General features: G+C 40.6%; 1 protein-coding gene across 1 annotated transcript; it reads right to left on the minus strand.

Annotated features, from left to right (window-relative positions):
- Window positions 1–3,680: 3,680 nt before the first annotated feature.
- Window positions 3,681–11,026, minus strand: pts (6-pyruvoyltetrahydropterin synthase). Its single transcript, XM_004080672.3, has 6 exons — window positions 10,869–11,026; window positions 5,017–5,096; window positions 4,919–4,941; window positions 4,791–4,847; window positions 4,626–4,696; window positions 3,681–4,541 (listed from the first exon to the last, which is right to left on the minus strand). Exons 1-6 carry the CDS (start codon window positions 10,955–10,957, stop codon window positions 4,418–4,420), a joined length of 444 nt encoding a protein of 147 aa, XP_004080720.1. The 5' UTR covers window positions 10,958–11,026; the 3' UTR covers window positions 3,681–4,417.
- Window positions 11,027–15,774: the final 4,748 nt, after the last annotated feature.

The following is a 15,774-nucleotide window of genomic DNA, read 5'->3' on the forward strand; positions in this document are numbered from 1 at the left end:
TTTATCACGTAAACATCACTCAAGGGCTCCTTGCAAAGTCCACAGGATTTGGTGGAGGGAAAAAAACGGTACGACACGCCTACGTCTCCCCTACTTCCCCCTTACTTACCCTTGTGTGTTGTACAAGTGTTTGCTACAACCTATCGCCCACAACTTGTATGAAGAAAAAATTGCACACAAACAATTTTCCTCTATGTGCTCACTTAGTGGTCTACGACCTTGTGTGACCTGTACACGTTTGCCCATTTTTTTCACCTGCAGACAGATCGTTTCTAGCCGTAAGGGCAGTTGATCTTGAGACTTTAGTAGTCTATTAAATTCCTGTTAATGTTTTGTGCAGCACGCCACTGATGGCTGGTTCTTTACGTTGGGCACCTCTTTATTTATTTTAATGTATTGGGGGGGGGCGTTGGTTCATTGCTGTGTTCAGGTGTTTTTTTGGTAAAATATGGCTGCTTTGTTTGAAAGCTTTGTTTTTGTTTTTATAATGTGCTCTGGTCCAAAAAGAAATTATGTAACCAGGGAAAATCCCTGTAAAAATTGCCAACTGGTATTCATGTGGAAGAAAGCAGGTTTTAAGATGGATAAGTCTCATAATAAGGTGCTCCTTTCCCCTCCCACAGGGCTTAATTCCTCTGCCATTTTTTCCTGAATGTGTCAATGTGTCAGTCAGCCCACAGCTCACTAAAGACTCCTGGCTGAAGGCGGTAGGAAATCACGCACAAAATGATGAGTTTACCTTGCAACAGAGGGGGAAAATAAAATCAAAGCAGAGGATAATTTACCTGGTTTTATCTTGCAGGTATTAAAGCAACAGATCGTTGACGTTTTTAATAAAACTGACAGTGGAAACTCAGGGTTAGGATGACAGTTCTGTTTTGTTGAGCGGATACATGCATGTGTTCAGAGCTCAAGAATTTGACCTTTTGCTCAAGAAACACGGTGTGAACGTCAAAGTCAATTTAACGTTACCTGAACACACGTCGTCCCTTTAGTTTTTCTTACATTGAGAATGACAAAAAAAAGTAATTTATCTTTTTTTTCAATCTTTTTTTAGTCATTATGTTTTATAATCTTTGAAATTGGCCACCAGCAGGACACTAAGATCCAGAAGATCAACTCTACCAGGACAGAATCAATGGAGCATGGAGACAACTACCTTGAAGAAAGGGAGGCCTTCTGAATCTAGGCAGTGCGGTGAACCAACAGAGAGGAACGGACATGGACATAAAAACCTGCATCCAACATCTGGATGCGTACCAAGATTCGCCTGTTCAACTCAAACATCAAAGCTGCCCTGCTGTACGGAACTAAAACATGGAGAACAACACAAACCACCATCAAGAGATCACAGACGTTGAGTAATTCCTGTCTGAGTAGAATCCCCAAGGTCTACTGGCCGGAAATGGTCCAAGAGCTGTAACAAAGAACAAGCCACACGCCAGTGGAGAAAGAAATGAGATGGAAAAGACGAGGTTGGATCGGCCCCACCCCGAGGAAAACCAGCATCACCCGTCAGGTCCTGACCTGAAATCCTCAGAGTAGGAGAGAAAGAGGAAGACAGAGAAACAGGTGGAGAAGAGACTCACCGTCCCTGGAGGGAGGTGGAAATGATCACCAAGGACAAAAGACGATGGCGGAGGGTTGTTGAATGCCTGTGTCCAATCAGGTCTAAAAAGCCTTACTAAGTAATTTTCTATCATTTTACTGCACTAACTGCTACTCCTCCTTTAATTTCAACATTTAAACTGTTGCTTTGATGAAAAGATGAAAAGGTGACAGAAAAAATAACATTTGATGGAACTATTGTGTAATTCTGGCTTTAAAACAACTTTCCTGAAGAAGGAGCTCGAATTTTTGATCACAATCATTATTTTGTGGTTTGATTCCTCTGGATCTGAGAAGATTTGATATAAGATGAGATAGGATAAGATAAGATAAGATAAGATAAGATAAGATAAGATAAGATAAGATAAGATAAGATAAGATAAGATAAGCCACAGAAAAAATGTTTTCCTGTGATGCCCTGTCATATCTGTGCTCACGTTTGCTTAGATGTTATTTCAGGAATAGAAACTCTTGAACTGCTCTTCCAACAGCAAATAGAGTTTTGGATTACAGACTAAAGAGAAAACAGAGTTCCACAATGCGGTAAGATAATAACCACCTGTTGACGTGATCCAGTTGCCTTCCATCACTGGTCCCTGTGAAATTGGGCTTTATATGAAGTGCATGACCTCACCGCTGGAACCTGTGTTTATTTTTTGTGTGACTTTGCCTGCTGTGGTGTGTTCGCAGCATCCAACCCCCACCTCCACCCCCTGGATGACACACATTTGGGGAATTTGATTAATTAAAGGCTTAAGCTGAATTCTGACAAACGGATTAAAAACTCTGGTTCAGACAGAGAGGCTACTGTTGTCGAGCATGTGTGCGGCATGTTCTGCTCTACAGGCTAAAACAGTGAGGTGTGTGTGTGTGGGGGGGGGGGGGGGGGTCAGCAAACACCTGGAGCTGTTTAAATAGGTGGAGGATGCAGGATCCATTTCACACCTTCATTTGGATTGCTTTCATACTTCAAGGAGATCAGAGACTGAAGCGGACTAAACCAACTTCAGGTTCAACAGCTGCCCCTGGGGGGAGACTATTGCTGGTATTGGTCCTGTCAAAAGGCAAACCATTAGATTATAAGACTGGCAAACCGTAGTGGCTGACATAGGCTCCAGCAACCCAGTAACCCTGAAAAGGATTAATTTGGTTTGGGAAACACATGGATGGATGGAGGAACTGTGGTCTAGGAATAATAAAGAATATTAAAAGGGTAGTTTTGTATTCAAAATCATCATTTCTGTTTTCTTTTATAATTTATCTGCGTTGTTGTCGATCGTATATTTGCAGTAATCTGCTGCTACTAGAATTTTATTCATTCAGTTTGTTTATTCATTCAAACAAGACTTATGTAGTTTTTGTTTGCTTAAAAAATTGGTTGAAAAGACGGATTTCTATTATTCTTGCTTAATAAAATCAAGAACAGATTTTTTTAAATAGATGTATACACCCAGATCAGCTGAAATTGGTTTAATCTAGTTTAACAATAACTACAGGTTTTTGTTTTTATTTTTTTGAATATGCTATTTTTTGTACCTTGCCATCTTTTAACTCTCATTTACCAACAAGTGCACCCAGCTTTTTAGGGATCATTGTGTAATTTGAATTATGCACAAAATAAACATTTAAAGAGTTTTCAATTTCATTTTTAAAACAAACTGTCTTGTTTGTATGAATAAAAAACAAACACCAGTGAAAATTTCTGATCCTGAATGTTAACCAAGCTGGGGAAGTTTGATTTGAAATGAAGCTGCGCCCCCTAGTGACCTATTAGCGCCAACACACGTTTCTGTCCAATATCTGGAGATGATCAGATGATCAATGAACTTCATCAGTAACCGATATTTTATCCACACATACAAAACAAAAAAATAAAGACTCGAGCTTTTTTCCAATAAGAAAACCTGATTTTTTTCTAAATTAACAAGAATGTGAAGGTAGATTTCGCACTTTTACATTTTTTTTAACAGTGAAGCATATTAGCAAATACAGCAAAAGAAGCAGAAATGAGAACTGCACTGTCAAGTTTCACAGAAAAAAAGCATCAAGACTACTGAAGAACACTACAGAAGCACAACATCACAGCATTTTTATTAACGGAAATGACAGGTTTAAAGAAAGAAATGGAAACTATTGGCGTCTGAACAAGACAGAAAAAGCTTGAGAGCTCAACAGGTCATTTAAGCTCAACAGCACTCAAAAGCAGCGCTATTACAGAGGACTGGGATGAGCCCAGAGAAAATTACATTCATCCAATGTTCAGCAGAGGCTTTTGGTCACAGGGAGACAAAGGTCATCGACAGTGAAAGAAAGCTCTTTGAGGGAAACAGTCTAAAACAAGAACCAATAGCAGCCCTACTACCTCTGCGGATCGCTCCAAAAAAAGGACCTGGATTGGGCTACAAGTCTTTGTAGACTTGTAAATATTTGTGAACACAAAAAAAAAAATCAGAGAAATGAGCACCGGACCGAACTGTTCTCAATCATGGAGTCCCGCAAACTGACAGGAAGATGCAGAATCAATAAATACTTTATTGTTTTCCATCTTGGAAACCTACAGAGGCAGGAACTCTGTCTGTGAGTCACAGCGCCCCCTGCCTCAGTACTGATGTAAACACAGAGTTCATTTTCTGTATTTGCAGAATTACTAAATAAAACATTGGGTTTGTGTCACAATTATTGGAATGTAAATGATGTGGATCTCAAAAAAAATAATTTTAAAAAAGGATTTTTTTTTTTTGCCCGAGTTAGCAGCCGGGATGAGTCAGCAAACAGATCCGAAGCACTTCTGCGGCGGCGAAAGCAGAGTTTACTCTCCCCGATAGACGACGATGTTCTTATCCGTCTCATGAATCTTGATCTCATAGAGCTGACCGGGGGGAAGGACCTTCACCATGTTGTCCCAAATGTAAACAGCCAGGTTTTCTGTGGTGCTGAGAATCCGGGAGCACAAAGACAAAGAAATCTTACTAAGAAAATAAAAGAAGATGTTTAAAAAAGTTTGGAAAGTTTCATACCTCACAACAGTGGCAAAGTAAGGAACGTCCTTGTCCAGGTTTTTATGGTCCAGAGGAATCATGATGACCTCCTGTAGGTGGAAACAGGCAAAAAAAAGTTCCTTAAAAAGAAGTTTGTTCTTTTAAAAAGAACATTTTAAGACGGCCAGGTAAAGATGGAGTCACCTCGATGCACCTCTTCAGGTCTGTAAGGTTCATGACCATCCCGGTCACGCGGTCAATCTGAAACAGGTTTGATGTCAATCAGAAACAGGGTTTCATTGGTCTCTTGTGTGTTATTCCAACATGCTCACCTTTCCCCGGACGGTGACCTCCACTGTGAAAGAAAGCACACCACAGTGAGCAGACTCATGACTTTACATCCATCATGCTTACAGGAAACCACAATGACCTGTGTAGTTGTGTCCATGACCGTTGGGGTTGTTGCACTTCCCATAAACCTTTGCGTTCTCCTCGTCGCTCAGGTGAACGCTGGAACAGATTCAAACAGTAAGAGGCAGATTCTTGGGTTTAGATTCAGTTTAATCATATGATAGCTTGAACATGTAAACTGTAATATTCCGACCACTAGGTGTCACTGTGATTTGATAAGATACCTAGTCTCGCGGGATTTTGTGGAATAGGTGTGAGATTCAAGATGGTGGAAGTAAAACAGTGAATGTGACAGTTTCCCGGCCTGGATTGTGATTTATTCAATTTAAATCAAAGTTCTTTAACCAAGAACATTACATGGTGTCAGAATAGCGGATTTTCTGTCAACCCTGTCTACAAATGGAGTCCTACGGCGTTCCTATCCCGAGGATGGACTGGGATTGCTCGAACCTTCCAGAAGCGTGGAGGAAATTCCGACAGCATGCAGAGCTGATGTTCACCGGACCTCTGCGTGAAAAGGATGAGGCAGATAAGTGCAGCTATCTACTATTATGGGTTGGAGAAAAAGGACGTGATGTTTATAACACGTGGAACCTAACAGCAGATGAAGCTAAAAAGCTACAGACGTACTATGACAAGTACACTGAATATATCACACCGAAGGCTAACCCTATATACGCCAGGTACAAGTTCCACCAACAGATGCAGGGTGAACATGAGACTTTTGAGCAGTTTGTCACCGAATTGAAGTTATTAGTTAAGGACTGTGGCTACCCTAACAGTGATGAAATGGTTCGTGATCGCATCGTTTTTGGCACAAACTCTCCTTCTGTGCGCGAAAAGCTTCTCAACCAAGGGGCGGAGCTTACTTTGGACAAAGCTATCGACATAGCACGATCCCATGACCTTGCAAAGCAGCAGTTAAAGACAATGGGAAGCGCCAAAGAGCACAGTCACCAGGACACGCTTCATGCAGTCTCCAGAAAGCAGTACAGATCTGCTACACCACAGAATGCTGTAAGGCATAAAGATGAGACAGGTGCCTACAAGATATGCAGCCAGTGTGCACGGCAACACAGCCAAAAAGACACGTGCCCAGCGAAAGGAAAGCAATGCATAAAGTGCAAAAAGTTTAATCATTTTGCAAAGGCCTGCAGATCGAAAATTCCTTTCCAGCATAAACCTCGCCACAAGATGTTACATTCAGTGGGAGAAAGCAAGAACAGTCATCAGTCAAGTGATGAAGAGACAGGACTGTACATTGACAGCATAACAATCGAAAATGAAGGCCAAAGTAATGAACAAGCCTACGCAGATTTGGAGCTTGGCTCACCATCTCGCAAAGTTAGATTTAAAGTAGATACTGGGGCACAAGCTAACACAATTCCAGCAAACCTTTTTCAAACATTATTTCATAATGTCATGTTGCGACCGGCAAACCACAGACTACGGTGGACACTCCCTAAATGTGGATGGTACATGCAAATTAAGATGTAAACACAAGGACCAATCACTGATGTTGGATTTCCATGTTGTTGACACAAATTCACCACCAGTTTTGGCAATGAAAGCCTGCAGAGACTTAAACCTGATTAAAATAGTGATGACAGTAACAAAGGAAAAAGATCGACACAGGTTCGCAGAACATCTTGGAGGAGTTTAAAGATGTGTTTCAGGGCATAGGAGTGTTTCCAGGGGAATGCAATATTCATGTTGATGCAGAAGTAACACCAGTTGTGTGTCCTCCCCGCAGAATACCTTTTGCTCTGCGGAGTAAACTTAAAGAAGAGCTCGAAAGCATGGAGAAGAATGGCATCATTTGCAAAGTCACTGAACCAACAGCGTGGGTGAATGCACTTGTTGTTGTCGAAAAACCAAAATCAGGAAACCTCAGAGTCTGTCTAGACCCCAGACCACTAAACAAGGCAATTCAGAGACCTTATTACCCACTTCCCACACTTGAGGACGTCACAGCAAAGCTTGCAGGAGCAAAATATTTCAGTGTGTTAGATGCCAGATCAGGCTACTGGAACATCAAACTAAGTCATGAATCTTCTCTGTTAACCACATTTAACACTGTGTTTGGTAGATACCGCTTCCTCAGGCTACCATTTGGCATCATCTCAGCGCAGGATGAGTTCCAGAGGCGTGTGGATGAGACTTACGAGGGTCTTGACGGTGTCGCTGCCATAGTGGACGACGTTCTGGTTTTTGGCAAAACCAAGCAGGAACACGATCGCAACCTCAGAGCAATGTTGCAGCGCACAAGAGAAAGAGGTGTGAAGCTTAATCCTGACAAATGCCGCATCTCTGTGCAGGAGGTAAGCTACTTCGGACACACATTATCACACGAAGGTTTAAAACCGGACCCACAGAAAATAAAAGCAGTTCAAGAAATGCAAGCACCGCAGAACAAGACAGAGTTGGAAACAGTTCTCGGTATGTTCACATATCTGGCCAGGTTTGCACCACATCTTTCAGAAGTCAATGCACCACTGCGACTACTGCTGAAAGAGGACAATGATTTTAAATGGGATGCAGCTCAAGACAGAGCATTTCAGCGGATGAAAGACCTGATAACACAGGAGCCAGGTCCAGTTCTAGCTTATTTCGACCCCCAGAAAGAGTTACGTCTCCAAGTTGATGCTTCTAAAAGTGGACTAGGTGCAGTTATGCTCCAGGAGGGCAAACCAGTTGCCTACGCGTCAAAATCTCTCAACAAGACAGAACAAAACTATGCGCAGATCGAAAAAGAATTATATGCAGTGCTTTTCGGCTGCAAGCGTTTTCATGAGTACATTTATGGAAGGAAAGTCGTTGTAGAGTCAGACCACAAGCCCTTGGAGTCAATCATAAAGAAACCCCTCGCTGTTGCTCCACCACGGCTACAGAGAATGATTTTACAGCTCCAGAGATATGACATCGGCATAACCCACCTACCTGGAAAAGACATACCAGTCGCCGATACGTTGTCTCGCAAAGCCATTCCATATGAGGACCAAACATTAAACGAGGGAATGGAAGCCCAGGTGCATGCAGTCATGAGCAACGTTGCAGTCAGTGTCAAAAGACTAACGGAAATCAAAGAGGTCACTTCCAAGGATCCACAGCTCACCACTTTAAAAAAGATTATCCTTGATGGCTGGCCAGAAACAAGATCATCATGCCCACACAACATTCAGGAATACTGGAACTACAGAGATGAGATCTGTGAGTTTGATGTAATTTTATTTAAAGGCGAGAAAATAATAATTCCACAGGCACTGAGAAAAGCCATGATTGATCGTATCCATTCAAGTCACATGGGAATCGAAAAGAGCAAAAGCAGAGCAAGAGACATTTTGTTTTGGCCCCAAATGGGTAAACAAATCGAAGAAGCAGTTATGACATGTCACATATGCCAAGAGCGCCGCAGCTCAAACCCCAGAGAACCTTTAATGTCACATGCTATACCTGAAAGACCATGGCAAGTGATAGGGACTGACTTGTTTAGTTGGAACTCAAGAGACTACATTGTCATAGTTGACTATTTAAGCAGGTATTTTGAGTTAGAAAGACTTTACAGTTGTACCTCAGCAGCTGTAATTGCCAAACTCAAAGCAGCAATGGCAAGACACGGAATTCCAGAAATCGTCATAAGTGACAATGGACCATGCTACAGATCAAAAGAATTTAGTCAATTTGCAGAGTCATGGGGATTCACACACACCACGACCAGCCCCCACTATCCACAGAGCAACGGACTTGCAGAAAAGACAGTCCAAACTGCAAAACGCATATTGGACAAAGCAAGAGCAGAAGGAAAAGACTCATATCTAAGTTTACTTGAATACAGAAATACCCCAGTTGACAACCTTCACTCACCAGCACAGCTACACATGAGCCGCAGACTACGTTCTATACTTCCCAACACACCTGAGCAGCTGAAGCCACAAGTTACCGGTCAGGAAAGTGTGCGCTTTCAGAGAGAAGTTTGCCAGCAGCGTCAGCAGACATTCTTTAACAAATGTGCTAAACCTCTCACCCCACTATCTGCAGGTACACCCATTTCTTACCAGCAAGAAGATGGTTCCTGGAAATCAGCAACAGTCACCCAACCAGCAAATACAAACAGAAGTTATCACATCACAACTGCTGAAGGACAAACGTTAAGACGAAACAGGCGTCATCTGAGAGAGAGACACTCTGACAGCAAAGAAGTCCAGATCGCAGAAGAAGTACAGCAGCCTGACCTCAGTGTGAAGGACCCGAAGATCAATCAGCCAACAACTGCTGAATCCCAAAGCACAGAGGACACTTTGCCAAATGATCAACCGCCTGTGTATGTCACTAAGTCTGGAAGAGTTGTTAAACCTAAACAAATCTTTGATATGTAAGATGTTTAAATATTTGTCAAAGGTAAAGGAAAATGTTCTCATTATTTCATGTTACCTAGTATGGATGACAAGCAGCTAAGTTTAGTTATTATTATTATTATTTTGAGGTAAACAAAGTCTTATCAAAGTTTACATGATAATGCAGTGCATTATTATTATTTTTTTTTTAGTTTAAGGGGGATGTAATATTCTGACCACTAGGTGTCACTGTGATTTGATAAGATACCTAGTCTCGCGGGATTTTGTGGAATAGGTGTGAGATTCAAGATGGTGGAAGTAAAACAGTGAATGTGACACTTTCCCGGCCTGGATTGTGATTTATTCAATTTAAATCAAAGTTCTTTAACCAAGAACATTACATAAACAAAAACTAATCTGGTGCTTTAAGGAACAATCTGTATATTACGGCTTTCAGCAGTACGCATCACCACAGTATGCACATTAAAACCCAACTTCATTTATCTTTTGATCCATTTCAAGGCCTTCCTAGTGATTTTGTAATTATGATTATGTGGTTTTAAGGCAAAAAAAAATTAAAAATTGTCTTGTTTTGTAGGACATAGTTTCTGTAGAGCGGCAGTAGTTCATTAGAATTTTTTTAGAATTTCACTTCTGAGTTATGAGCAGGACTGTTGGCATGGGGCAACCTCTCCCCCCTTCCCATCACCCATAACTGATAGCTCTCTGTTTACGCTCTCTCCCGCTAGCTTACAGCCCCTTACAACCACAACCTACCTCAAAAAAATGGTGAGCAACCTCAGAGCTATCCGGCTGTACAGTTTTGATTCAGAAATTAGCTCAGATGAGGAAAACAAAGCCGTTCATGGATCTATTTGTCTGCAGGTGGATGCATCAGCATGGAGCAGAGCAGGAAGCTTAAGGCTTGTCTAGTGTTTTTTCTACCTCACAAATATGCTCTTTCTCCCCTGAGTCACATTGATTTGAATAAAAAATGATTAGAAATTTAATTTTGAGCTTAATTTTTTTTTTTGCACGTGTCCTCAATCATCAGAAAAATGTCACAAGAACTTGTTAAAAATACACACAAAAAATGGTCTTCATCAGAGTGGATCTTTATCAAGGTAATGCCCAAAACTAGTTAAAATCACATTTAATAGTTTGGCATTTGTGGATCCCAACTAGCCTCATGTTTTAGTTTGGAGTAGAAATTTGGCCAATAAGTTTATTGCTTTGTCAAATTGCATTGAAATGGAAGTTAAACTGGTGATGGTGGATATCAACTAAGAGTTTTAGGTCAGTGTTTGTTGGTTTGTCTTAAATGACATTTCTTTTCTTTACTGTGAGTGAGTTCTTCTCCTGTGCACATCTGGAGCTTTTATTCCCTGGAATACCGACAGTCCGTGAAGGCATCATGAAACACTAAACTACAATTCCCATGGGAAGGATGCTAACGTTTTAGCTTCAGCATTAAGCAACAGTTCTACCTGTTGAACCGTGTCGGCTTTTATTTTGAAAAACGACCGCAGCGGCTCACCTGTGCAGGCGGTGGCAGGCGCTGAAGCTCTGCAGGCGGGTGATGTAGCCGACGCGCTCCGCCGCGCTGCTGTGCAAGGACCCGGCCATGGTGGAGAGCCGCTGAAGCCGCTCCGTGAGCAGTTTAAGCCGGCTGCTGCCGCGGCGCGCGATTGGTTTAGATCAGGGCGTGGGGGCGGGTCACGTGACCGGCGTGCGTCAAGCTCGAGACGCCTCGCCTTCAGAAAACAGGGGGGGGGATTTTGGCAAATGTTATATTCATAAATGTAAATTTTCTTCATCTTCTATTTTTTCCCCCGTGTTAATCAAACAAATTGAAATGTATATCAGTAACATCTCCAAAAGTCTTAACCAGAAAGCTGTATGTTTATATGAAAGTTGTAGAAACCTTAATGTTTTTATGTAAAATGCATGTAATATGTATGCTCCCCTGGCATATCTGAAGTTCACTTTGTAAAATTGTTATCTGTAGTGTACTTCCGTTTTGTATAATAAAGTTTATTTAAAAAACAGGGGTATTTGAACTGTCCTTCTGATTAGGAAAAATACATAATCAAACTTTTAGTAGAAAGATATAACTTAATATTTCATTAAAAATAAAAATCTTTCATCATCTTAGTCCAGGGTCACACAGGGCCCATCCCAGCTACTGTAGGTCAAAGGTCAGGTACCACCATGTACAAAACATACTTTATGATATTGCAGAGAAACATACCAATTTTACTGATTATTTCATTAAAAGAAATCTCACACTGCTACCAAAAAAACACACATTTTTCTTTCAGAATAAAGACCATAAAAGCATCTTGTTTGCATATTTACTGATATGTTGTCACCCTGTTGGATCCATCAATACCGGTAATTGAATCCTGGGTTGCCAGGTTGGATGTAAGCTGCAACAAATAAAGGTTTACGGTGGAGATGATTGAAAGATTTTGAAGAAGATGCTGATTTGGAACCATCGCCCACATAAACAAAACAGTAATCAAAATTTGTTAACCAGCTAAGATTAGCTGTGTAAATTGTTAATTCATTTTCAGAATTCCATTCAGAATCACAGTGCTGCTGAAGCCTGTTGGACGAAGGCGGAATACGTCCTGGACTAGTCTATCGCAGGATCACACAAATGTTCACACTTAGCCGCAATATAGAGATATCAATGAACCTATGAAGCATGTTTTTGGAATGTGGGAGGAAACCAGAGTTCCAGTAGAAAACGCACACACACATTCATGACTAGACTAAAACAACAAACTTCACACAGAACAAACCCAGCTGGGATTCAAACCAGGGCCTTAGCCGTGAGGGGAAAGTACTAACCACCACCTCAGTGCAGCCTGACGTCTAAATGAAACTTCTGGGGGGATAAAGTTATATTTAAGGTAGAGTTTAACATGTTATTTCTCAAAACTATGTAAAGCTTCAATGAATCCCTGCATACAGGTAACAAGTGGAGGATAAAAGATAGTTTTGAAGAAGTACCAGGTCTGTGAGGAACAGAATTCTTGTTTGAAGATAAATGATTATTTTCTGCTCCGTTATACAAATTCTTTAAAAATCAAACATTGTGATTTCTTACATTCTTCTTTACATACTGTCTCTCACAGTGTTTCCTTGAGGAACATTACAGAGTAAACTCGTTTCATCAAGAGATACAACTTACACTTTCTACAGTAAACTGGCTGTAGTCTGGTTCGGAATCATTGGGTTGCTGGAGCCTACCCAACCACTATTGGGTAAAAGCGGGTTAGAGACGGTTCTCCAAACCATTGCGAGGCCTGTATTTTTAGGAAATAGCCAGACAGACTGGCCTTGCAGGTATTGGGGGGCTGGAGAGCAGTGCTTGTGAAGTACTGCTTCAGATTTAGCTGTAGACTTTAGGAGGACATCATGAGTCCTTTTCCAGACGTTACATGCAAGAGTCTCAAAGGGGGACAAAGCAGTAGAAAGGGTTCAATCCATAAAAGGAAAGATGGTCAAGAGGATAGATATAAAGAGGAAGTGAAGACTCCAAATCTTTTTCGCATGGTCATTCTGACGGTGAGTATGTCTGTGGTAACCTGGCCTTAGGCTAGCTGCAGCCCCCAGAGCATCACACAAATATCTACCACACAGATAAAATATCATTCAGATACAATATCTATAAGATGCAATGTCTCTGGAAAAGTTGTGTGACCTGAAAATGAGGGACAGTTTTTGACAGGAAAATGATGTGAACTGCTTTTCCAAAGCCAGTTCAGTTTTTGTGTCAAAAGATGCAGAAAATATCCATACCAGTGTTTAAGGTTGAACTTTTTGACTTGACAACCTGAAAGAGTGGAGATCATTGGACCGACTGACATTTGTGGGTCACGTATCTGAGCATGGATGTCATGTGAGAGTCACCAGAGCATCTTCTTCTAATAAAACAAGCCCTTCTTTCTTTCATGTGCTTGTCTCCAGAAGCTAATGAGGCTGCACTTGTCCTCCACTGTTGGGTAGTCTGTAACAACTGCTCTGTCTGATCAAATTGTAATGGCGTATCTATTGCCTCTTATTCCACAGTTAGAAACCTAGGGGTTTCTTTCTTGTTCTGGTTTTTCTTTTCTTCTTAACTATTGCTACGGTCGTCTGCCAGTTAGCCTACTTTAGCTCCAACTTATCCTTGATGTCTTTTTTCCATCCATTTTCTTAACCCATTGTATCCCTTTCGGGGTCACGGCTACTGTTGGGCTAAGGTGCATCAGGACTTGTCCAGAGGCTGGAGCAGGCGCACCCACCCTGCCTGTCCCGGTAATAAACTGGCCAGCAAAATGGGGATTCCCCCACTTCAGAGCGACTGATCACGGACAGTTTATCACATCTTTTAATGACAAACACTGACTTTTTTGCACCTAATTGACCCAGTCTGTCAGTTTCCTTTTGTTTTTTGTTCTCACTCCTTTGTTTTTTTGTGCTGGTTGGCTGCGGCTCCTGGACGGCTCTGTCCCTTCACCTGTCTATACCTGAAGTGGCGCACAGCTGCCTGGACTTTAGTTAATTTGTTGTGTTCCATTGAAGCTCCCGTGTTTCAGTGCCATGTGTCACAGTGTGGTTTTCAGTTTGGTTCTTGATGTGCTTGGCTTTGCTAATAGCATGTGTTGCTATGTTTGGAGTGGTGTCTTTTGTGACATTAAGTCATTCTCCTTTCTCCACTTGCCTCTTCGTTCCTGCATTTGGGTCGCCCTGATTCCCTGTAGCACTAATATGAGGGATGTGTGCTACTCTTTTTTTCCCTTATTTTTTGTTTTAATTTTTATTTATATACTTTTAATTTTTTATTCATTTATTTTATTTTTATTCTAAATTACTATTTTTCCCACCACTTCCAGGTCAATGCATTGTTGATACAATCAGCTGTTGTTGCCTGACAACAAAAAAGTACAGCAGGACATAGCTATTAATAACTTTTTCTTTTTTTGATTTAGCAGAGCTATGGTATCAAGGGAATTTTCCTGCCTGGGGATCAAAAACGTTCTAGAAAAATTAATTCTGTTTTCATTCAATAACTAACGTTCAATGCGCATGATCATGCAGTTAAATTGATGTTTTGGGTCTCTATGTATATGTAGGGACCACAAGCCACAATTTTCTAAGGTCCAGAGACAAAAGTTGGTGACCACAAATGATACAGCCTCCAATTCTGAACACAGAAACAAACAAAATAGCTCAATAGACCTCAAATTAAGCAAGCTATTCTCATATTATGACTTGGTGATTGTCTTTGTTTTAAGGATAGAAAACAACGGGAAAACTGGGTAATCACAGGTAGTTATTATTAGTTATTATTCAAGTGATTCAGCAATTTTCATTTTTTTAAGAAGATTGTTTATTGTTGGTTATAACATACTTTACGTCTGCCAAGTGCAGTTTACTATTCTGTATTAAGGGCTTGAACCCGTGACCGCTCCTTACCGCAATCATTAGCATTGTTCGTCACGATGTGACGTGTGGGATTCTGGTCTGCAACGACGAATGTCAAGCGTTTCATCATCAAACCACTCGGTCCACCGGACCGGGCCAAGGTTCTGGTTGGGAACACCATGAAGGACTGAGAAGTGCTTGATTACGGTCGTCTGAACCAACATGCAGTAATAAATCAAAGAGACAAATAATTTCAAGAAATATGACGCTTGGATACAACACTTTCTTCATAAGTCCGAAGTGATCTGATTATCAACAAAGATCTGACCTGCAGACAACTTGACCTCAACTCTTGGGCGCCGCTGATATCAGCTGAAGAAGGATATGGACCTTTATCTAATGTCTGCAGACATAACATCGAAGAGAACTAGAAACTCTGTTTAAACTGAGAAGAATGGCTGTTAATCAGCAGAAGAAGAAATACCAGCCTTGGTCTTTCGACAAAATATGGACCCTTTTTGCTTTGTATTTTGCTTCATAGCATTACTTTATCATAAAAAAAAAAAAATAAAATAAAAAATAAATAAATAAAAATACAAAAAAATAATAAAAGAAATGATTAATCAATTAATTGAAAATTGTCAAATTGATTGACTTTTAATGATATTACTTCATTTGCTTCAAAAAAATTGATAAACTGATTAATGATTTTTTCCTAATGAAACATAATTTTGTACATTTTAACTTTTGATACTTGACCAAATTTTTCTATGAAAATTCCTGAAACAGTGTTTTGTCTATTTTACTGATAGTATTATTTTTTAATCATATCAATTACTTTTATAAGTAATCTGCATATATTTTGGATACTTTATTGCCATGTTGATTTCTAAAAGTTATTTTTTACAAAATAATTTAAGTAATTCATCTTTGTCATATGCTTTCTAGGAACCGGATATTGATAAATCATGTAATAAAATGGTTACAGTAGAACAGGGGTGGGATTATATAAGTTCACTTCCTTC

This window comes from Oryzias latipes, chromosome 19, assembly GCF_002234675.1.
Source record: "Oryzias latipes chromosome 19, ASM223467v1".
In the NCBI taxonomy this organism is placed as follows: domain Eukaryota; kingdom Metazoa; phylum Chordata; class Actinopteri; order Beloniformes; family Adrianichthyidae; genus Oryzias; species Oryzias latipes.